Source organism: Eulemur rufifrons, chromosome 1, assembly GCF_041146395.1.
Source record: "Eulemur rufifrons isolate Redbay chromosome 1, OSU_ERuf_1, whole genome shotgun sequence".
In the NCBI taxonomy this organism is placed as follows: domain Eukaryota; kingdom Metazoa; phylum Chordata; class Mammalia; order Primates; family Lemuridae; genus Eulemur; species Eulemur rufifrons.
The window spans coordinates 102,990,391-103,015,434 of NC_090983.1; the positions used below are offsets into that span (position 1 = coordinate 102,990,391).

The 25,044-nt window shown below is 46.6% G+C and overlaps 1 protein-coding gene and 1 pseudogene across 1 annotated transcript in view; both read right to left on the bottom strand.

The window, feature by feature from the left end:
• LOC138387573 (SUMO-specific isopeptidase USPL1 pseudogene) overlaps positions 1–8,098 on the bottom strand; it is a 38,193-nt pseudogene extending 30,095 nt beyond the window's left edge.
• Positions 8,099–8,197: 99 nt separating this feature from the next.
• Positions 8,198–25,044, bottom strand: part of LOC138387578 (collagen alpha-1(I) chain-like) — a 56,122-nt gene continuing 39,275 nt past the window's right edge. Inside the window, exon 6 of the mRNA XM_069474680.1 lies at positions 8,198–8,488. Coding sequence (XP_069330781.1) covers positions 8,198–8,488 — 291 coding nt within the window. The remainder of the gene's footprint in view (positions 8,489–25,044) is intronic.

Here is a 25,044-nt window from a genome sequence, read left to right on the forward strand (position 1 = left end):
AGGATCCCTTGAGCTCAGGAGTTTGAGGTTGCTGTGAGCTAGGCTGATGCCACGGCACTCACTCTAGCCTGGGCAACAAAGTGAGACTCTGTCTCAAAAAAAAAAAAAACAAAAACAAAAAAAAACAAAAAACAAAAATAGCCATTTAGAAGACTATACTCCCGTAAACTGAAATGAAACATTTGTAAGTGATACATTTTTCTTCCTGCCTAACCCCTCCAGAATTTGGAAACTCTTACTGAGTATTCTTATTTTCATGGTAAAATAATTATTTGCATAGGGTCAACATGTCCTTCTTGTTAGCAGGATGTTCATTAGAAACTTTGGTTATGCAATCAAGACTTCTCCCCAAATGTCATATCTGAGAATGATGCCCATGTAATTAAATATGACCAGACATTTTTAAGGAGCCAAGACTGAGTTTATGGAGCCAATACTTACAAAGTCCTCTTGGAAAACTGGCCTAGTACCTGGCTTACAGGGTTCCCAGCCTTACAGACTGGTAAGGAAAGCCACTTTCTGGAAGGTGTATGGACTCAGAAGGAGTCCAAACCTCAGAAGGAAAGGAATTAACCAAAACCTACAGACACTGCAGGCGAGATCTGGTCAGGAGTTCTCGGCTTGGCTGCCTAGTGTCAGATGTACAGTATCTATAAACTGACTCCACATTGTGAAGATTTCAATTCTCCCTAAATTGATTGACACATTCAACACAATCTATATCACAACTGCAACGGGATATTTTGTAGATATTGACAAGCTTATTCTAAAATGTATGTGGAAGGGCAAAGGGAAAAAAAACTAAAAAAATTGAAAAAGAAGAACAAAATTGGAGGGCCCACAAACCTGATTTAAAGGTATAGTATGGAACAGAACAGAGAGTCCAGAAAGAGACCCAAACAAATATAGACTGTTGGTTTTTGACAAAGGAACAATGTCAGTCTATGGAGAAAGAATAGTCTTTTTAACAAATGGTACTCTAACAGCTGGACATGCCCATGCAAAAAAATGAACCTTCATCCTTATCTCAAACCTTATAAAAATTAGTTCAAAATAGATTATAGATTTAAGTATAAAAACTAAAACCTTCTAGAAAAAAACACAGGAGAAACTCTCTGTGACCTCAGGTTAGGTAAAGATTTCCTAGATAAAACACCAAAAGCATATTCCATAAGATAGAAAAATGATAAACTGGATTCCATCAAAATTACAAACTTTTGTTTAATTCTCTAAGACACTATTAGGTAATTAAAATACAAGCCACAGATTGGAAAATATATTTGCAAATCACATTATCTGACAAAGTACTTGTGCTCAGAATATATAAAAAACTCTCAAAATGCAACAAGAAAACAATCCAACAAAAACTGTGCAGATTTAGATGTCTCAATAAAGGAGATATAATTTGGTAAATAAACACATGAAAAGTAGTTCAGTATTAGTAGTCATTAGGAAAATGCAAATTAAAACCAAATGAGATATTACACAACTAGTAGCCTGGATTTAAAAAGCCAGTACTGAGAGCAAGTGAGAATGTAGGTGGGGAGGACACAACCTCACAGCTGCTTTGGATGAGCCCAGCAGTTTCTCAGACAGTCAGACATATACTTACCATGTGACCTGGCAACATGCTCCTAGGTATCTACCCAAGAGAAATGAAAACTTACATCCATGCAAAGACTAGCACACTGATGTTCACAGCAGCTTTATCTGTAAAATCCCCAAGCTGGAAACAGTCCAAATATCCTTCAACTGCTGAATGGATAAACAAACTGTGGCACATCCATTTAATGGAATACTAGTTAGCAATTAAAAGGAAAAAACCCTGTTGATTACATGCAACATGGATGAACCTCAAATGCATTATGCCAGGTTAAAGAAGGCAGACTCAAAAGGCAACATATGACATGATTCCTTTTCTATGACATGTTGGAATAGGCAAACCCACGGGGATGGAGAACAGACCCGTGAGGGAGTGGAGGTGAGGGGTCCTGACCACAGGGCAGCATCATTTTCTGGGGTGAAGAATTTCTCTGTAGTTTGATTATGGTAGTGGTTACATGACTGCATGTATTTGTCAAAACTCTTAGAACTGTATACCAAAAAGTGTGCCTTTTACCGTATATAATCTTAAAGATAAATACAGACAGTCTCTGACTTACAATGATTCAGTTTGATGATTTTTCGACTTTATGATGATGTGAAAGCCACACGCACTCAGCAGAAACCATACTTTAAGTACTCATACAACCGTTTTTACTCTCAGTACAGTATTCAATACATTACAGGCGATATTCAACACTTTATTGTAAAATAGGCTTTGTAGGCTAATGTAAGTGTTCTGAGCATGTTTAAGGGAGGCTGTGCTAAGCTCTGATGTCTGGCAGGTTAGGTGTATTCAACGCATTTTCGACTTATGACATCTCAGCTGACAGTGGTTTCACTGCACACAGCCCCATCGTGAGTCGAGGAGCATCTGTAAATACAAAGAGAGAAGTGGAGCAAGCGAGCAGTGTGGTCACACCAGCTTTCTGCCGAAAGCCTTTCCACAGCTCCAAGTGTCATGGCTCGACCACGGGGCAGCTGCAGCCTGGCCTTTCTCTCTCTCTCATCTGTGCCTCTTTGTTCCATATGATGTGCAACTGCTGCCTGCTGAGGGCCCCCAACACAGCACCTCGCACAGGGGCTCAGTGCACACAGGCGCCCTTCCTTCGTGCATCCGTCTGCATCTGTTAACGTCAGTCCTCTCTCCTGAAAGCTCTTTCTACTCCTTACTCATCACAGCTAACTTGCAAGTGTTGAGCCTCAGGCAATACCTTTTTCTGAAGCGTTTCTTTGCACCACTGCACCACTTCCTTCCTGGCCTGCTCCCCTGAACAGGTTGGGTCTGGTATCCCTATTCCAAGCTTCCTCAACTGTGCAATAAAGGCTTGGGGATGTTCAAACCCTACACATTCCTTGACCAGCTCCTGGGAGATCGCTAAGCCCTTGGAACATCCTGCCTGATGAGAGTGTCTCTGTATATCTGGGGCCTTGGGCCACGTCAGACAGATTATGTCAACAATAATCTATTGGGGGGACCTCGAGCTGTGCTGTATTAGTCCAACCTCTGGAGTGGGGCTGGAGACTGAGTAACTAATTTCAGTCTTGTGGGTGCTGCCTGTCTATATAACTGACCCCAATAAAGACCCTGGACCCCAAGGCCTAGGGAGCATCTCTGGTTGGCAATATTTCACAGGTGTTGTCTCATATCATGGCTGGGCAGGTTAAGCATAATCCATGTTAGTCCACAGGAGGGGACACCTGGAAGCTCATGCCTGATCTCTCCTGGCCTATGTGCCTTTTGCCTTTGTTGATTTCAACCTGGATGCTTCACTGTAATAATGCAGAACCGCGAGTGTAACCGCGTTTCTGAGCTCTGAGAGTCCTGACAAATCGTCGGCTGAGGGTGGCTCGGGTACCCTCCCACGTCAGCCCGCTGGGCGTGCTTCCCAGAGCACTTGCGGCTCGTGACGAACTGCCACTGTCTGTCTCTCTCTGTGCTGTGATTTTGTCGTGATTCACCTACCATCTCTAGTGCCTAGAACACAACAGTTGTTAATGTCTGACAGCCAGAGAGGCCCAGCCGCACAGACGCCCGATGCCCTCCTGAGCCAGAGGTGCCTCCGAGACTTGCGGAGGAACCCAGAAGCCCCGTGGGTTCTCCACCAGGAAGAAATCATGGCACTGACCACACAGAAGCACAGGTAGTGAACACTGTGAACCCCTGAGCCTGAACTGAGAATGAAGCTTGTGAGCTGACACGTCCAGAACAGGAACTGAAGAAGCCTGAGCCAGGTCACAGCAGTGTGACAGCACAGGAGGGCTCTGGGCTCCGGGTGCCTGGGGGCAGATGAGAGCACGGGGCACAGCGAAGGGCCATGGACATTCCACCCTGTCAACTGCATTTCATTTTCAGATTCTGCCTCCGAGGGCAGTCTTCCCCACAGCCGGGTGAGTGACATTTCAGGGAAAATGCATTCCAGAAGTCTTCTGGAAACAGCAAGCGTCTACAGGTCCTGCCCGGATTCCCTGGCCGGTGCTGTGCCTGTGGGTCAGCTGCAATCCCAGGCCCAAGTGCTGGCCTTTCTGGTTCTTTCCGGGACCTCTAAAAATGTTCAGCAACAGGCCCCACCATGAAAATCAGACAATTAAGCTGTGCCAAGGATCCCTTCCTTACTGGTAACTCTTAATCTTTCTTAACAGATTAGTCACATGTGCTTTGCCTCAGAGCCATTAGACTAGTCAAATAGAAACACAACACGCAACAAAGGCCAACTCAGTGGGGAGTACTCACCCCAAATCATGTAACTCTGAGCATAATCATGGGATTTTCGAGTTGATCAGCAAAGAGTCAAACTTTGGTTTTAATTTCTTTGTTTTGCAAATGAGAAAGCTGGCACCCAGAAAAAAGCTGTGATTGCTGAATAGCAACAATAAGAAGACTGAGCGTCTCCGTAGCCAGAAGTATTTCACCGTGCCAACCAAACCAGCACACTGCCTGTCCTTGCTGGGCCGGGCACAGCCCCCAGCCCCGAAGCCAGCAAAGGGCCCCCTCGAGCCACACCCGTCCAGGCCCAAAGCTCTGTTCAGACACAGCCTCACTGGGCAACTGTGGGTAAGTTACTGCACCTCTCTGAGCCTCTTTTCGTATCTAGATTAGCAGAGCATATAGAAAATGCTCAATATAAGTAATCTTCCTCTTCCCTTCAAGTTCTCCTCTCTGCCAGGCTTTTCCAACCAGACTTCCTCATCTGAACCACAAATCTAAAGAGAATTATTTGAGTGCCTGATTTCTCAATTCTTGCCAAGGACGGCAAATTGCTAGTACCACTGCAGAAGAGGAGCACCGGGGAATCCAGCTGGGACAGACGGACGGCCTCATGGCCTCCCCAGTCTATAGCATACATGCAATGTCTTTTTACACATCCAGTGCTGCTGACTGCAGAGGCAGGTCCCACCAAACAAGGCAGGAAGCAGGGGTCGAGGAATGGGAGCAGGGGCCGAGGAATGGGAGCAGCAGCCGAGAAGATGAAGAGGTGATTTAAAATGCCCTCCTCACTGGCTCTGTGGCTGGTGACTGACCAGCACTCCCGGGCAGTGTGCTGCCTGGGGGCCAGGGCACCTCGTTCATTTCTGGTCTCATATCAACTCTTACAACACCTGTTGCTCTAACGCCCATTGCCAAGGCAGCTCTGATCCCCTCAAGGAGGATTCTCTGGGACCTCGCTTTCCCCTTGTGCTCCCTCCAGCCCCACACTCCAGACCTTCACGCAAACATTGCTGTTATCTCTGAAACCCACCCAGGCTGCCTCAGTGCTGCTGGGCTGGGGAGTCCCTGGTCTTGGTGTTGCTTAGTAAACCCCAGTCTCTGCCATCTCCACCTGTCTCACTGCTGCACATATTTGGGACAGAAGGAAGAAAGGAGGAGTCTTGGGGGGGGAACTGAGGGGTGACCAGGGCCACCTCCTCGAGCCTCTCTGGGCCGGGTCTGCAGCTTCCAAGCTGGGAGCAAGAATGCCTTTCAACTCTGGAAAGGAAGGAAAGCCATTTGGGCAAAGAGAGAGGGAAGGGGGTTCTTTGCCAGTGTGATTAAGGTCCCACTTACATTTTTATCTAGCTTGGTTTTCTCAAAATGGGTTCTATTTAAGCACCTGAAAGGAGGGAAAGGAGGGTTTCAAGGAAATTGGGATCGGATGAAATCAGAGCTACACAACAATGAAACATTTTTTTTTTTTTTTTTTGAGACAGAGTCTCACTCTGTTGCCCAGGCTAGAGTGAGTGCCGTGGCGTCAGCCTAGCTCACAGCAACCTCAAACTCCTGGGCTTAAGCGATCCTACTGCCTCAGCCTCCCGAGTAGCTGGGACTACAGGCATGCGCCACCAAGCCCGGCTAATTTTTTGTATATATATATTTTAGTTGTCCATATAATTTCTTTCTATTTTTAGTAGAGACGGGGTCTCACCCTTGCTCAGGCTAGTCTCGAACTCCTGACCTCGAGCGATCCACCCGCCTCGGCCTCCCAGAGTGCTAGGATTACAGGCGTGAGCCACCGCGCCCAGCCGAAACATTTTTTTTTTTTTTTTTTGGGAGACAGAGTCTCGCTCTTTTGCCCTGGTTAGAGTGCCCTGGTGTCAACCTAGCTCACAGCAACCTCAAACTCCTGGGCTTAAGCAATCCTCCTGCCTCAGCCTCCCGAGTCGCTGGGACTACAGGCATGCACCACCATGCCCAGCTATTTTTTTCTATATATTTTTAGTTGTCCATATAATTTCTTTCTATTTTTTAGTAGAGACGGGGTTCTCGCTCTTGCTCAGGCTGGTCTCGAACTCCTGACCTCGAGCAATCCACCCACCTCGGCCTCCCAGAGTGCTAGGATTACAGGCATGAGCCATCGCGCCCGGCCTAATGAAACACTTTTAGTTGGAGGAAAAACCAACAGCTGGATTATTCAACTTTCCTGAATTTCATGGTATGTTTTGGGAGAGGGCAGATGAGATCACGGAGTGCTCACTGCAGAGGTCTGCATGTCTTCCATTTCCCTTTCCCAACCCTCTGACTGCAGAGCAAAGTCCAACCCCTGTATCTGTCATTCAAGGTGCGCTCAACGCTGGAGTGGCCTTTTCTCTACTCCTCCGGATACAACTGTGCTCCCCTCTGCAGTCTGTATGGCCCCTCCTCTCTAGCTCTGACCTCTGACTGCGGCACATTCAGTCTCACCCCACGCTGATGTGGGGCCCTGCAGCTTTCGCAGGCTGCTCCTTCAGCCCCACGCAGAAGCATAATGGGTGCATAACCTCCCTGATTTCCAGGCAGCAACTGCTTTCCTTCACCCCTACTGCAGAGGCTCACAATACTTGTGGAGTGTTTGCAAGAAGTAAAATAGAAAGAACCCCCTGCAGCAAATAACCAAGGGCAGGTGATCACCATCCATAAAGCCACTCTAGACTTCCTCACTCCATTAATATTTGCAGCCAAAGTCTTCTTCTCAATCAATAGCCAAAACTCGGCCCTCCAAGTAGATACGGGAGCACTACGGGGGGCACACGGTACCAGGAGACACGGGAGCAATCCCATGTACGGGAAAATGCGCTCTTGCTCCCGAGGGCCAGGACAAGCCCCCACCTCTGGGCTAGGAGCCTCAGTCTCGGGGTCAGGACCAAGCACACCCACAGCCAGGTGGCGCAACACGGTCCACCCTCGGCCAGGGGGCCCTCTTCCATCTTCCTTGCTTTACAGAGCTGCGGTCTGGAAAACCAGACCTGTCCATTGGTCAAGAACAGCTTGGGGAAAGGAAACAGCGCATCCAGCGACCAAATTCTAGTCTCACCTTAAACAAGCGGTTTCCCAGTTGACGACGTGCCCTGCTAGGGCGGCCAACAGGGTCCCCGCTGTAACAGGTGGCCCACCGGTAGAAGCGAGTCAAAGAAGAGAAGACAGGTGGGAGGACATCAGAAGGAAACGAGGAACATGAAAAGAATCGGAAGGGTGAAGCAATAGGAAGGAAGGGACCAAGAGATGGAAACAAGAAACAGGAAAAGTGAGGCAGGAAAAGGAGAGGCAGGAAAGACAGTCACAAGCGGAAAGGAGAGGCGAAGGGGCGCGAGAGGACAGACGCCGGGAGCACAGGGCGCGGGCGGCGCCCTTACCAGCGGTGGCCGAGCGCAGGCTCTCCAGGCTCCAGGAGCGGGACAGGGCGCCGCGCATGCCCCCGCTGCCGCCGCGGCCGCCGCACACCACGCCGCTGCTGTCCGAGTCGGAGCCCGGGGACAGCCCAGCGCTGCTGCTGCTGCTAGTGCCCAGGTCGCCGCCGCTCGTCTGCCCGCTCGACTCGCTGGGGCATTGCTGCGCCCTCATGCAGGCGGGCCCGAGCTCCAGCCACAGGCTCGGGGGAGGCTGGGCCGAGGGCGGCGGCGCGGTGGCGGGGCTGCCGGGCGATGGGGCGCACGAGCCGGGGTTGGGGTCGCCGTCGGAGGGCGAGGGGCGTGCGGGTGGCGGTGCGGCGTCCTCGGCCCCATCCTCGCCGCCGCGCGGCCGCCGCTCCGGGCCGGCTGACATCATGGGGCTCCGCTAAGGAGGCTCTCGGCCGGCCGCCGGCCGCTCTGGCTCTGCGGCCGCGGCGGCGGGGACCCTCTGCAGGCGCGGGGCGCGCGCGGCTCAGGGCGAGGCCAGGCGCCCACCGGGCAGGGCGCAGCGCACCCCCTCGCCGCCAGCTCCCGGCCGGCCGTACGGGCGCAGAGCCGCGGAGGCGACCCCGGCGCGGGTCGCGGGCCCGGTCGGCACGCGCTCACGCACGCGCGCACGCAGACCTGGAGCGCCGGCGGCGGCGGGCGCGGGCGCGGCGTGCGGGGGCCCCAGGCCGCCCTCGGTGCCCGCAGGACTGCGCCGCCGGCATTCGCACGCTTGTATTAGGACAGGGTTGTCCTCAGGAGGGGACGCCCAGGAACCCTGCGGCCATGGTGGTGAGTAGAGCGGGCAGGCGCTCGTTTTTCCTCCGCAAGGACTCCAGCTCCGACCGCCGGCGGCGCGTCCACACCCATGGGGGCGGGGACGACAGCAGGTGGCACAGCTCAGCCCGGGGCAGAGACCGGGCCAGGCAGGCAGGCGTGCACGCCGACCCGGGGAGCGCGCTCCGCAGGGACACGGCCTCCCCCCACCCCCAGTCCCTGGCCCCGCCACGCCCACGGGGAGCGGGGACCACCGGACTCCTGCCACCCTCCCGACAGCCAGGGGCTAGAGCGCGCCCCGCCGGGGCACATGGGTCGGCCGGCGCTCTGCGGTGTTTAAGGGGCTATACCAAGTGGAGTCATCGTCCATGCTAAACGATTTAAGAAAGTGTGTGGAAAAAGTACAGTGACAAGCATAAACGAAAATGGGGGCCACAAGGCGCATGACAAGGAGCCAGGAATTATGGGGTTATTGGGGGGTGGTCAGGGTAGGGAAGGGCATCTCTCTGTCATCTGTCTCTCTCAGAAGTCGTGGGCATCCATAGGTTCTTAGAGTCCGCCTAGCAGAAGAGATGCCTCCACAGCTCCAAACAAGGGCGCTAATCAAGACGTCATCATGTGAAATACAAAATCCAGGAGGTGGAAAACAGTGGGCGCTGTGGTCTCCCTTGGGGGTTTGGGGGAATGATCAGGGCCGCTGACACCCCTCCTCCCCCAGCACTCACGCAGCATCATCACCCCTCCCCAGCCTGCGGGGGCTGGTTCTGCTGTAGCGCGCCAGCAGTGTTGAGATGGCTAGGATGAGTAAGAGGTGCGTGCGGTGCTCCAACACGCCAGACGGTACAGAGTGGGTGCTGGAAAATTGGGCATTCTCTCTGCTTCCCTCCATTTGGGGTCTGTTTCCTATCGCCCATCTCCATCCCTGCGCTCCTAGCTCTTAGCTCTGTACCACAGGGACCCTGCATCCCATTGTTTCCTCTCCTGGCCTCCCTCTGCTATCTAGGCCAGCACACAAGTATGTTATTAATAATATCTGCCCCAACATCTTGGGCAATGGCCCAGCACAGTTCTAGGTGAAGGACCAAGCTTTGTACATGCACAGCTAATACTGGTGTTATTGTTCAATTAAGGGGCATTGGGGGATGACTCAGCCAAATCTCCGTGTGGATCTCCTTGCCTTCGGTTCCTCAGTTTCCTTTACTTGTCTGGAGGATGTGCCGGCCTTTTCTGGCCACCCCATACCCAGCATGCACAATTCCCATCTCTGCTTCCATTGTTTCCCATCCTTGGGAAGATGGGCTCTTCCCTTCCCTCCTTCCTGGGCACAGGCTCCTCTGCATGGCTGGGGTCACCATCTGTGTTCTCCTGTGGTTGTCTCTGGAGGCCTGTGTGCCCAGCCCTGGTGGGTGGGAAGAACTGCTCAGGAAGGGATGGTCACTGCCAGCATCCGTCATCCCTCCCAACCCATCAGCACATCTTGTGGGTTCTACCTCCAAAATAAATGTCAGGGTTGTCCATTTGTCTCTCACTGTACTGCTACCATGACAATGCCATGCTTGGAAGACAGCTTCAATCTCATCCACAGAGCAGCCCAAGGAGGCTCTAAAATACATGGAGTATTCATCAGACCATGCCATGCCCCTCCAGCAGCCTCTTCAGAGGCTTCCCTTCACACTTCCCAAGACCTGGCCATGGACTTCTCACCTCCTCCCACTCTCCTCCCACCCTCCTCCCACCCCTGCACCTTGCTCTCTGCCCCAGCCATAGCGCTGGCTGGCTGCGTCTCCTTTTCTCTCAGTGTCTGGGCACTCACTGTCCCTTTCACCTAGGATGACCTTCTCTTGCCTTTTCATGGTGTTGGCTCCTTCTTAACCTTCAGATCTCAGTCAATGCCCCTCCTCAGACTCAGTTTAGTCCTTCTCGGCACTTACTCTGCCAGTGGCTCGCTGCTCCCTACAGATGGGGAATGTGAGGGAACAGGGCCTTCCCCAGCACCGTGTCCCCAGAGTGCGGCCTGGACCTGTGCGGGGGGGCAGCTAGGCAGGAGAGGGAGGATCACTCTTTGGGTTTAGGACTTGGGGAGGCCTGAGGGTGCTCCTATGTGGAGGGCGCAGTGGCAGCAGCCTGAGCAGGTCTAGCCCGTGTGAGCCGCTGTCTCAGCCACACAGCCAAGTGCCATGCCTTTACAAAGTCTATTTCCCTTTTGAATCTTCCCAAGACGTCAGTGTATTCAAATCAGGTATCATGGTTTTAGCTGTCATGTGGGGAAAGGTAGTGTGTCCCCGTTTGTGCTCAAGTATGAAAGGGATCTGTGTGGTGATGACAGCTGAAATTAATGCCTACTGTCCGAGGTGCAGGGATCTTGGGGACGATGATTGGTACAGTGAGACTTAGCTGCCCCCACCGTGGGAAGATTCTACCCCTGCAAAGCTTATAGCATTCTCTTAATAGCATTTTGGATGCTATTAAGAGAGATAAGAGATGCCCTTACCATCACATGTTAGGTTTATGATTATAAATAATTATTTTGGTACACATATATACTGTTCATCTATAGTCATGCATGCTGTACAATGGGGATACGTTCTAAGAAATGCATGTTTAGATGATATTGCCCTTGTTTGAACATCAGAGAGTGCACTCACACAAATGGCATGGCCTACTGCACACCTCGGCTGTGTGGGATGGCCTGCTGCTCCTGGGCTACACACCTGCACAGCAGGTTGCTGTACCAAATGCTGTGGGCAGTTGTAACACAATGGTATGTATTTGTGTATTGAAACCTATCTAAACCTAGCAAAGCTACAGAAAAAATGCGATATAAAAGATAACAAACAGCACTTACCATGAATGGAGCCTGCAGGACTGGAAGGTGCTCTGGGTGAGTCAGTGAGTGATGAGTGATGTGCAGGCCTCGGACACTGCTGTGCACTGATGTAGACTTTATACACACTGTGCACTGAGGCTACACTACATCTATAAAAAATATTTGTTTACACCAGCATCAGTACAAATGTGTGAGTAATGTGTTGAGCTATGGCATTCTGATGGAGACATAGCTGGACGATAGGAATGTTTCAGCTCCATTATAATCTTATGGGACCACTGTCATACATGTGGTCTGTCATTGACCAAAATGCCATTATGCAGTGCATGTCTGTGTTTATATTCTGTACACACATGTGTATATATGAATGGACATTTACACAATGTCAGAAAGGTCAGCACAGAAGGGTCAGCACAGAAAGGTCAGTGTTGCTTGAGGCTGGCTTGATGGAGTGAAGGTAGGAGACGAAATCCAGCCATACACGCAGAAACAGAAACAGAGTGGGACCGAAGCCTAGAGATCAGTTTCTGTCTCGTGTCTCCTAACTAATCCTCTACTTGCCACAACAGTGCTGGATGGAGAGAAGCTTAAAGCCAGAGCGATCTGGGTTCAAATCCTGGTTCTGTCTTACTAGTTGCAACCTAGTAAATTACTTGACCTTCCTGCGTGTTTCTCTGCTCACCCATCAAACAGGACTACGAACAACTGCTTTGCAGGATTCTCGTGAGGACTGAGTGAAATGACCTGTGAATGTGCGACAGTGCCTAGCAATGTCTGAAATGTTAGCTTGTATTTATTACGTGTATACCAAGTGTTAGAAACTTTGCATATATTATTTAATCTTCACACCTTTATCTAATAGGTACCATTATTAGCCAATTTGACAGTTGAAATTAACTGAGCCTCAGAATAATCCGAGGCCACACACTCAGGAGGTGGTGGAGCTGGGCCCAGGCTCACCACCCATGCTCTGAACCACTCTGTAACTGTTAATGCCCTCTCCCCCCTTTTTGACGATTCCCCAGACACTTCTTGCTGGAATATCACCAGTACCATTGGCAAAAATGACACTGCGAACCTAGTGTGTGCAGAGTATAATGCTAGCTGCTGAGGATATCATGAGGAAGTTTAAGAAGTGGATCGGAATAAGGTATGATATGAGCACAGTCATTTAACTGATCTTCTCCAAGACTCTCACTGAAATTACCAATAGGTTGTAAAAATAGAGAAAATTGAGATTGACTTTGGGCAGGACAGTGAGAGGAACTCCAATGACCCACTCCCCAGTGAAACTGGTGAAAATCATTTAAAAAACGACCATTTAAAACCTCTGGAATGGTCCTAAGAGTAAACAGCAAATAAAGAAATGTCTCTTCAAGCAAATCAACAATTTAGTAAGAAAGGCGAGAGTCTGTGTTGTTTGAACCAAGACTGCCCCTTCCCTCCCCCTCTCAGTGGAGCTAGGCAGAGACGCCACTACAGGCTGCTGCAGCCTGACATTGGGCTTCTTTCCCCCCAGCTCCCCCAGAGGCCTTTCTTCCCTGCCCCCAGCTATCTGTTGCTGCGGCCCAGCCACCAGCTGCCTGTTGCTGGGTGAGCGTGGCTGGGCAGTGCCGGCTCCCTTCTCTGGCACGCGCAGAACACTGAGGACCTGGTAGCCCTTCCCCCTGCTTGTAGGACAGTGGTTCCACGCCAGGAGAGGCAAGCTGAGAGGACCTTGGGCTAATGCTCTCCCTCCCCAAGGGACCCACAGAGTGTCACTCAGAGAGAAGCTTGCCATTGTCCTTAGCCCCAGCTCCAGAGCCCTGGCTCAAAGGTTTTGCCTGGGGGAGAAGTGGGCTGTAAAACAGATAGCTCCTGATTTCTTTCCAAAGGAACTGACCTCATTTGTAACAGAGCATGGAGAAGTTTAAACCTAAAGGTGCTTTCAAAAATAGTGGAGGTTGCAGTGAAGGGAACTGGGAGATTTGTGGATGTAGCAGAGATACAGCCTAGACTGTAAACTGCTATTTGTGAGAGAGAACAGAGACTAAGACAGTTGAGAAGAGCCCTTCTGGGATTGGAACAAACACCAAACATTGACCTCAGAAAGTGTTCCTTCCAGTGAGCCAGAATTTGATTGCATTAGCTTGTAGAACAATTTATGCCCCAGGACAATATTGAAAATAAAAAAACAGTCAGCTGCCAGTGAGTGGTGTTTAACATCTGGGTGTGATCAGAGAAAGTGGAAAAGAGCCCTGGGAAAGCCACTGTCATCCAAGGGTAAGTGTGGGCCTGCCCAGAGCTACATCTCTCTGAGGGACACCAGAGGCTTAACCCTGTAGGAAGGGAAAGAGACTTCCCCAAAACAATGTCGCCAGTTACTAAATAAGCAAATAACAAGAGCAGGACTGGTGGGGGAGCAGTACTGAGTTGTTACAGTGTATTGTCTCAAATGGTCAATTTCCAAGCAAAAATTATGAAACATGCAAAGGAACAGGAAAGTATGACCCATACAATGGGGGTGGGGGGGGAAGCAGGCGATAGAAACTGACTGTGAGAGTGACCAGATGTCAGAGGTATCAGAAAAATAATTCAAAGTAGCCATTAGAAACATGTCCACAGAACTACAGAGCCATGATTAAGAGGAAAAGATATCATGACAATGTTACATCAGAGAATAAATTATAAATATAATTTAGAAATAATAAATGTATTATAACATATTTATTCTAATTATAATTATATAAATTATAATTATAATTAATTATAAATTATAGGTTTAGAGATTTATAATCATAAAAGAGATAATGAAATCTCTTTAATTCTCTTGACTGAAATTATAAAAAAGAACCAAGTGGAAATTCTGGAGTTGACAAGTACAATGTTAATAACTAAATAAAAATTCATTAGAAGGGCTTAACAGTAGGTTTCAACAGGTGGAAGAAAGGATTACCAAACCTGAAGACAGATTGATAGAGATTATACAAGCCAAAGAACAGAGAGAAAACCATGAAAAAAGTGAGCAGAGTCTTAGAGAAATGTGGGACGCTGTTCCGTGCACCAGCGTGAGAGCAATGAGAATGCCAGAAATAAAGAAGAGAAAGAAAGGGGAAGGAAAAAGTGTTCAAAGAAATAATGAATAAAAACTTTCAGAATTTATTGAAAAACAATAACCCACACATCCAGGAACCCCAATGATTGCCAAGGAAGATAAACACAGACACACGTAGATACATCATAGTAAAAATGCTGAACGTGAAAGACAAGGGGAAAATCTAGAAAGCAGCAAGAGAATAACAGCAAGCGAATATAAATTACTAGGGCTTCCCCAATATGATTAACAGTCGACTTCTCAGCAGAAACTACAGAAGCCAAAAGGCAGTGGGATAGCGTGTCAAAAATGCTAAAAGGAAAAAGAAATACTTGTCAACCAAGAATCCTTTATGCAGCTGTTTGGAAGAACTCAAATCATTTTTTCTCTGCTCTCACACCACAACAATCAACACAGAAGACTCCTGTGACCCCCAAATACGCGGGGATTTCTCTCCACCAGCAAGCAAGCAATCAGTTCTGCAGTTGACACCAGGTGGGTGTCCTCCAATTCAGTTCTGATGTTATCTACCTGGAGACAGCATCAGATCCCACAGGTTGGGGACTCAATCCCCAAGACAGACCCTCCTCCTCACCAGTTACAATTCCAGACCTCTGGAACTTCTGCCTGGCTTGAAGTTGGGGTTCCTATGACCCCCTCTTTTGGTTAAATTAATTTGCCAGAGCAGCTCACAGAACTCAGGGAAACACTTACTTACATTTACCAATTTATTACAAAGGGTATTTTAAAGGATACAAATGAACAGCCAGATGAAGAGACACATAGGGTGAGGTCTGGAAGGGTCCTGAGCTCAAGAGCTTCTGTCCCCACAGAGCTGGGGTGCACCACCCTCCCCCACACAGGGATGAGTTCTTGTTCACTTTCCTGTTGGCCTCCCATCTTCAGCTATCTGGAAGCTCTCCGAACCCTGTCCTTCTGGACCTTTTATGGAGACTTCATTACATTGGAATGATTGATTGAACCATTGGCCACTGGGGGTGGGGCTGAAAGTTCCAACCCTCTAATCCTGCTGTGGTTTTTCTGGTGACCTGAAGCTGCCTGGGGGCTGCCAGCCATCAGTCAATCATCCATCAGTCAGTCAGCATACAAAGAGACAGCACTTTGGAAATGGCAAGAATTTTAGCAGTTGTATGCCAGGAAACAGGGATGAGACCAAATACATATTTCATACAATTACAGCAGCAACGCTCTTTCAAAAATGAAAGCTAAAGACTTTCCCAGATAAACAAAAACTAAAAGACTTTGTTGCTAGCAAACCCAACTTATAAGAAATCCTAAAGAGAGTTCTTCAGACTGAAAGCAAGTGACCCTAGAGGATGACGTGAATCCATATGAACACAGGGAACAGTAAAGGCAATTATGTAATTATAAAAGACACTATAAATTCCTATTTTTCTCTTTTCTTCTCTTAACTAATTTAAAAAGCAATTATATAAGATAATATGTGCATAGTGTATTTGGGGTCTATAACATATAACAATGTAATATATGTGGAATTTATCTGCCAATGAGAAGCATAAAGGAGGTAGGTGAGAGAAAGCTGTAATGGGTTAATAAAATGCAGGCAGATGATACAGTAATCATTTTATTAATGCACTATTGGGTCTGTAATATCAGTAGATGTAATATGTATACCAGTAATATTACAAAAAGGGTAGAAGGGAATGGAGCCGTATAGGAGTAGTATTTCTATATGTTACTGGAAGGAAGATCGTATCCATCTGAAGTTGATTCTGATAAGACATGTATATGTTAAACCCTAAAGAAACTACTAAAAAAATTTCAAAAAAATACGGTGAATCATTAATTAAATTAAACTATTACATCAGCAAATATTCACTCCGTGTGAAAAGCAGTAAAGGAGGAATAAAGCAACAAACTATTAATACAAGACATATGGAAAACAAAAAGTAAGACGGTGGATGCAAACAACCATATCAACAGCAACACTGCCTGTGACTGGATGGAACACTCCGCCCCAAGGGCAGGGCCGGCTGGGTGGAGCGTCGCCGCCGGCGCGTCCCCTCTCACCGCGCTGCCCTGCTGCGCCTGGCGGATGCTGCGTCTCGCAGGGGTGGCGGGTTTGCGGGGACGCCGCGTTGAGCACTGTCAGTGCCATTTTCCCAGCAGCAGGTGCTCACTATGTCTCTGTGTTACATTCTCGTAATTCTCACAGTATTTCAGACTTTTTCATTATTATTACCTCTGTTACGGTGATCTGTGATCAGTTACGCTTGGTGTTCCCACTGTAATTGTTGTGGGGTGTCTCGGGAACCATGCCATATAGGACAGCAAACTTAGCACACAACGTGTGTGTTCTGACTGCTGCCCTGCCCATCCTCGCTCCCTCTCCGTGGGCTTTCCTATTTCCTGAGAAACGGCAACATTGAAATTAGGCCAATTAATAACCCGCTAAGTGTTCAAGTGAAAGGAAGAGTTGTACATCTTTCACTTTCTATCAAAAGTTAGAACAGTGAAGCTTAGTTAGGAAGGCATGTTACAAGCCAAGATGGTCTGAAAGCTAGACCTCTTGAGCCAAACAGCCAAATTCTGAGTGTAAAGGAAAAATTCTTGAAATTAAAACTGCTACTCCAGTCAGCACACCAATGAAATGAAAGTGAAACAGCCTTATTGCCGATATGGAGAAAGGTTGAGTGGTCTGGAGAGATCCAACCAGCCACAACATTCCCTTAAACCAAAGCCTAATCCAGAACAAGGCCTTCACTCTGTTCAATTCTGTGAAGGCTGAGAGAGGTGAAGGAGCTGCAGAAGAAAAGTCTTAAGCTAGCAGCGGTTGGTTCATGAGGTTTAAGGAAAGAATCTGTCTCCAGAACATAAAAGTGCAAGGTGAAAGAGCAAGTCCTGATGGAGGAGCTGCAGCAGGTTATCCAGAAGAGCCAGCTGAGATCATTGATGAAGGTGGCTACACTAAACAAATTTTCCATGTAGACGAAACAGCCTTATATTGGAAGAAGATGCCATCTAGGACTATGATAGCTGGAGAGAAGTCAATGCCTGGTGTCGGAGCGTCAAAGGACAGGCTGACCCTGACCCTCTTGTTAGGGCTAGTGCAGCTGGTGACTCTAAGTTGAAGTCAGTGCTCACTTACCTTTCTGAAAATCCTAGGGCCCTTAAGAATTATGCTCAATCTACTCTGCCTGTGCTCTAGAAATAGCACAACAAAGCCTGGCTGACAGCACATCTGTTTACAGCATGGTGTACTGAATACTTTAAGCCCACTGCTGAGACCTACTGCTCAGAAAAAAAGATTCCTTTCAAAGCTTTACTGCTCATTGACCATGCACCTGGACTCCCAATACATCTGATGAAAATGTACAAGGAGATTAATGTAGTTTTCATTCCTGCTAATACAACATCCATTCTGCAGCCTGTGGATCAAAGAGTAATTTCAACTTTTAAGTTTTATTATTTAAGAAATACATTTTGTAAGGCTATAGCTGCCACAGAGAGTGATTCTTCTGATGGATCTGGGCAAAGTAAATTGAAAACCTTCTGTAAAGGATTCACCATTCTAGGTGCCATTAAGAACATCCATGATTCATGGGACGAGGTCAAATATGAACATTCACAGGGGTTTGGAAGTTGATTCCAACCCTCATGGATGACTCTGAGGGCTTCAAGACTTCACTGAAGGAAGTCACTGCAGATGTGGTGGGAACAGCAAGAGAACTAGGATTAGAAGTGGAGCCTGAAGATGTGACTGAATTGCTGCAATCTCATGATAAAACTTTATTGGATGAAGTATTGCTTCTTATGGATGAACAAAGAAAGTGGTTTCTTGAGACGGAATCTACTCCTGGTGAAGATGATGTGAACCATGTCAAAATGACAACAAAGGATTTAGAATATTCCACAAACTTCATTGATGATGCATCATCAGGGTTTGAGAGGATTGACTCCAATTTTGAAAGAAATTGTACTGTGGTAAAATGCTATCAAATAGCGTCATGTGCTACAGAGAAATCTTTTGTGCAAGGAAGAGTCAATCATTGTGGCAAACCTTCCTGGGTTTTTTTTTTGTTTGTTTGTTTTGTTTTTTTTTTGAGACAGAGTCTCGCTTTGTTGCCCGGGCTAGAGTGAGTGCCGTGGCGTCAGCCTAGCTCACAGCAACCTCAAACTCCTGGGCTTAAGCGATCCTACCGCCTCAGCCTCCCGAGTAGCTGGGACTACAGGCATACGCCACCATGCCCGGCTAATTTTTTCTATATATATTTTAGTTGGCCAGATAATTTCTTTCTATTTTTAGTAGAGACAGGGTCTCACTCTTGCTCAGGCTGGTCTCAAACTCCTGACCTTGAGCGATCCACCTGCTTCGGCCTCCCAGAGTGCTAGGATTACAGGCATGAGCCACCGCACCCGGCCTGTTGTCTTATTTTAAGAAATTTCCACAGCCACCCAAACTTCAGCAACCACCACCCCGATCAGTCAACATTGAGGCAATCCTCCACCAAAAAAATGATTACACTTGTTGAAGGCTCAGATGATTGTTAGCATTTTTTAACAATAAGATATTTCTTAAAATTAAGGTATATACATTGTTATTTTAGACATAATGCTATTGCAGACTTAATAAACTATAATATAGTGTAAACATAACTTTTATATGCACTGGGAAACCAAAAAAATTGGTGACTCACTTTATTATGACATTTGCATTTATTGCAGCAGTCTGGAACCCAGCCAGCAATATCTCCTATGTTTGCCTGTCTATGTTATCTACAGGAGATACACTTTAGATTCAAAGACACAGATTGAAAGTAAAAGGATGGAAAGAACTCTATCATGCAAAGAACAACCACAACAAAACTGGAATAGCTATACTAGTATTAGATAAAATAGCCTTTAAAACAAAAAAATGTCATTAGAGATAAAGAGGAATATTTTAGAATAATAAATAGGTCAATACACGAGGAAGATACAACAATTACAAACATATACACCTAATAACAGTACCAAAATACATAAAACAAAAACTGACAGAAGAGAAGGAATAAATAATAATTCAGCAATAATAGGTGGAGACTTTAATATCCAACTTCCAATAATGGACAGAACAACTGTACAGAAAATCAACAAGGAAACAGGAGACTTGAACAACACTGTACACCAACTAGATTGTTATCAAGTGCACATGGAACATTCTCCAAGATAGATCCTATGTTAGGCCATAAAACAAACCTCAGTAAATTTAAAAGTATAGAAATAATACAAAATGTGATCTCTAACCCCAGTGGAATGAAATTAGAAATAAATAATAGGAGAAATTTACAGAGAAAATAACAAGGAAATTAGAAATTTAATAACAGGGAAAATAACAGAGAAACAACAAATATGTGGAAATTAGCACACTCTTAAATAGCCAATAAGTTAAAGAAGAAAGCAAAAGAAAATACTTTGAGATGAATGAAAATGAAGACACAGCATACCAAAACTACAGGACACAGATAGAGCAGAACTTGGAGGGAAATTTATAACTGTAAATGCATATTTTAATAAGAAAGAGGAAAGATCTTAAATCAACAACTGAATTGCCACCTTATGACACTGAAAAAAGAAGAGCAAAACTAAACCTTTTGCATGTAGAAGAAAGGGAATGTTTACTAATAAAGTTTAGAGTGGAAATTAATAGAGAATAGAAAATAGGCATAATGAGAAATTTTAAAAAAGAGATAAGCAATAGAGAAAATCAGTGAAACCAGAAGCCATTCTTCAAAAAGATCAACAAAATTAACAGATCTTCAGCTGACTTGATGAATAAAGGAGATGACCCAAAATATGAGAATCAGAAACGATACAGGAAGCATTACTACTAACTTTGCAGAAATAGAGAGGATTATAAGAGAATACTATAAACAGTTGTGTGCCATCAAATTAGATGACTTAGATGAAATGGACAAATTCCTAGAAAGACACAAACTAAAACTCACTCAAGAAGAAATTCAGACCGTCGGAATAGATGTGTAACAAATCAAGAGGCTGCTGGATCAGTAATCAAAAGACTACCTACAAAGGAAAGCCCAGGCCCACGTGGCTTCACCAATGAATTCTACCAAACTGTGAAAAAAAGAACTAATACCAATTATTTGCAAACTCTTCCAAAAAATAGAATAAGAAAGAACACTTCCCAACTTATTTTACCTTGATACCAAAACCAGACAAAAACGTCACAAGATAACTATAGACCGATATCTCTTATGAATATGGATGCAAAAATCCTCAACAAAATACTAGCAAACTAAATTTGGCAAAATATTTTAAAAATTACACACTTTTACCCAGTGGGATTTATCCCAGGAATGCAAGTGTGGTTTAACATCTGAAAATCAATTAGTGTAAAATACCGTATCAATAAAGAATAAAAATTGCACGATCATCTCAATAGATACAGAAAAAGGTTTTGACAAAATCCAACACCCTCTCATGATAGAAACACTTGACAAACTAGGAATGGAGGGAACTTCCTCAGCCAGATGAGATGACACACTTACTGATGAAGACTGGATGCTTTCTCTCTAGAATGAAGAACGAAACAAGAGTGTCCACGCTCGCCACTTCTATTCAGAATTATACTGGAGGTCCTAACTAGGGCAACTAGTCTAGGACAGAGAAATAAGGGACATCTAGATTGGAAAGGAAGAAGTAAAATTATCTGTTTCCAGATGCCATGATCTTGTATGTAGAAAATTCTAAGGAATTCACTAAAAATCACTAGAACTAATTAGTGAGCTCAGCAAAGTTGCAAGATATAAAACCAATACACCAAAATCAATTGTATTTCTATGCACTTGTAATGAACAATTTGAAAATGAAATTAAGACAATAATTCCATTTACAACAGCATTGTATAAGTCTGCTTGGGCTGCTATAACAAAATACCATAGACTCCATAGTGAGACCTTGTCTCACAAACAAACAAAATACCACAAAATAGTACAGACTGGGTGGCTTAAATATCAGAACTTTATTTTTTCCCAGTTCTGGAGGCTAGACGTCCAAGATCAAGGTGCGGGCAAATGTGGGTTCTGGTGAGGCTTCTCTTCCTGGCTTATAGACCGTCGCCTTCGCACTGTGTCCTCACACGCCCTCTCCTGAGTGTGTTCTTGGAGAGAGCGCTGGTGCTTCTGCTTCTTATAAAGACACCAGCTCTATCAGATTAGGGACCCACTCTTATGACCTCATTTAACCTTAATTACGTCCCTAAAGGCCTTATTTCCAAATTCAGTCACACTGGGGATTAGGGTTCCCATATATGAATTTTGGGGGGAGTCAATCCAGTGCAAACAAGTATCAAAAAGGATAAAATCCTTAGGAATACATTTATCAAAAAGAGGTGCAACTTTATGCTCTGAAAACCACACAACATTGTTGAAAGTAATTAAAGCAGATCTAAATAAATGGAAAAAACCCCATGTTCCTGAATCAGAAGACTCAGTATTGTTAAGATGGCCACTCCCCAAACTCACACACAGGTTCAACACAGTCCCTACCGAATATGGACTTGTACGGGACTCAGAGTAGCCAAGACAATCCTGAAAAACAAGAAGAAAGTGGGAGGACTCACACTTCCTGATTTCAAAACTTGCTACAAAGCAACGGCAATCATGACAGTGTGGTGGTGACACAAGGGACAGATCAGTGGAATACAACTGAAAGTCCATAAATAAACCCACAGACCTCTGGCCAACTTATTTCTGACAAGAGCGCCAAGACCATTCAAAGGGAAAAAAACAGTCCTCACCACAGACGGTGCTGGGACACTGGGTGGCAACATGCAAAGGAAGGAAGTTGGACCCCACCTAACACTACATACAGAAGATAACCCAAAATGCACCAAAGACTTAAATGTAGGAGCTAAAACTATACAACTCTTAGGTGAAACACAGGAGCACATCTTCATGGACTTGGATTTGGCTTAGGATTCTTAGATAGGACACCAAAAGCACAAGAAACAAAAGAAAAAAGAGGTAAACTGGACTTCATCAAAATTAAAAAAAAAAAAAAACAACTTTTGTGCTTCAAAGGACAACATCAAAAAATGAAAAGATAATCCACAGCAGTGGAGACAATATTTGCAAGTCATGTATCTGTAAGGGACTTCTATCCAGAATATAAAGGACACTTATAACTCAGTAAAAAAGACAACCTCATTTCAAAATGAGTAAGGGGTTTGGATAGACATTTCTCCAGAGAAGACATGCAGATGGCCATAAACACACGGAAAGACGCCGGCATCATCAGTCACCAGGGAAATGCAACCCGGCCGCAACGAGATACAATACCCCCACTGGTTCGACTAGAGTGGAAAGTGAGATAGCAAGTGTTGATGCAGGTGCAGAGAAAGCGGAGGAATTACGCTGAGGGTGGGAGTGTAAAATGGCACAGCTGCTTTAGAAACAGCCTGGCACCTCCTCAGATGCTTTGACGTTTCCACTCCTAGGTCCACATCCAAGAGAAATGAAGACAGATGTCTTCACTGAATTTTGCACACAGCATCTTACAGCAGCATCATTCACAGTAGCCAACGCACGGAACAATCCAAATGTTCATCAGCAGATGACTGAAGCAGCAAACTGTGGGAAAGCCACACGGTGCAATGTCTGGCCACAAAGGAATGAAGTGCTGACGCACAGGACTCTGTGCATGAGCCTTGAAATCACTGCGCCAGGTGAAAGCAGCCAGTCACCGGACCACATCCTGTATGACTTCATTCATGTGCAAGTGCACAAGATCTACAGAGATAGGAAGTGTTAACAGATCAGTGGTTCCTTAGGGTGAGGGAAGGTCGTAGCTAAGGATGTAGAATTTATTATGAAGTGCCGAAAGTGCTCTAAAGTTGACTGTGGTGATGACTGCACACATCTGTGAATATACTAAAAACCACTGAATTGTATGTGAACTAGATCTCAATAAAACTTCAAAAAAAAAAAAATAGGGAAAATCCTTTACTAGCACTAGAAACTGGGGAAGGATCTCAGCCACAAGACGCAACAAAGATACAACTGGCTTGAAGAAAGAGGTGACCGACGGCTTGTGAAGTAACCATACCACCAGAAGGCAGTAAGAAATTCCTGACAAAACCCTGCAGACCCTTCCAGAGTCACAGGCGTGAACTCCGGAGGTGCCAGGGACTTGGCAGGGTGGCATCTGGCACCGCTGGCTCCACTGCGAGAGGAGGGACATGGTGGGGTTTATCCTGGGCACTGCCCGGTGGGGCAGAGGGTGGCATGTGCCCCCGTCAGGCTGACTCTTGGACATAAAGTCCAGTTCACAATGCAGCCTGAGCACATCCATTTGCTAGTGGAAAAACAATAACGTCCACCAGCTAATCTGGGCAGCCAGCTTCCCCAGGGCCCAGCACGGAGTGTGCACGGAGTCAGATTCAGGGCTCGAGACTCAGGGTCTGCATCGGGGCTGACTCCTTAGCATGGCACCTGCCAAACTCTTGTGCTCGGCTGCCTGCCATGTGCCTTTGTCTTCTGCCTCCCCTCACTGGCTTTGTAGGGTCGTCAGCTCCAACCGGACCGCACTGCTGACAGCTGTAAGTACCAGCCCCTCCCCCTCCCCAAGCCTGGACAAAGTGTGTGTTTGACACGTGTGGCTGATTTGTGTTTTCAACTCTGCTTAGGGCTTTCCTCTTGTGTACCTTTCTTAAACACCAGATCTGGCCTCTTTCCAGCCAGGTGAGTGCTTTTAGACTGTAAGTTAGACTGTAAGGTCACCACCTAAAACAGTCTGCACCTGCTCAACACCTGACACGTGACACCTGTCCTTCCACCAGGGGCCTTGCATGTCTCTCAGCACGCCCGGCCCTCCTGGGTCGGGTGGGAGGAAGTGGCACTGTGCACAAAGAGGCCCAGCCTGGCTCTCGCATGAGACCCAATTCCCTTCTGGCACAAAAAGCCCACCTTTTTATGGGCAAATGTGTGATGCGGTGCTGTTTGCTCTAGTTTTGGGAAAGGAACTCACAGAGGCTGCCGTAAAACTCAAGGAAGAGGCTACTGTTCTTCAGAAAGGAAAACACCCAAGTTCCACCACTAGATTAGAGACAGTTCACTACGTGATTATTTCTTCTGGAGGTTATATGCTGTTACAAGGGCAAAGGATAGTAGTTCTGCTCAAAATGAACTAATGGAGCCAGGCTTGGGAATTCAATAGTGGACTCTGCCCCAGGCTTAGAATCCCTTTTCTCAAGGTACTAGCACTCCTTCCCAACCGGAGGGATAAGACGTCATCTCTCTCATCTTCAAGCTACTGCCGCCAGACAAGTGGATATAGCTGCTAGCAACGCTCCCTTCTTGTCCTTGCCAGGGCGTCAGAGAACGTAACAAAAGAGAGCGGCGCGTAACTCACCAGTGTCTGCAATGTGCTCGGGCCAGCCCACGTGGTTCAGTCCTGTCGGTGCACTCTGGGAGAGTGGGCAGCTTCTTCTAGAGAGATCCACAGACTCTGCAGAGGTAATGATCGTCTTCCTCCAACACTGGGAGAGGAGGAAACAGGCAGAGGGTAAATGAAGAAAGGAAATGACAGGCTGTTGTTGTTATCCACTAATTTTTCTAATTGCCCAGGACTTTTCCTGTGAGCAGAGCACACAGCTGAAACGTGCACAGCTCCGGGG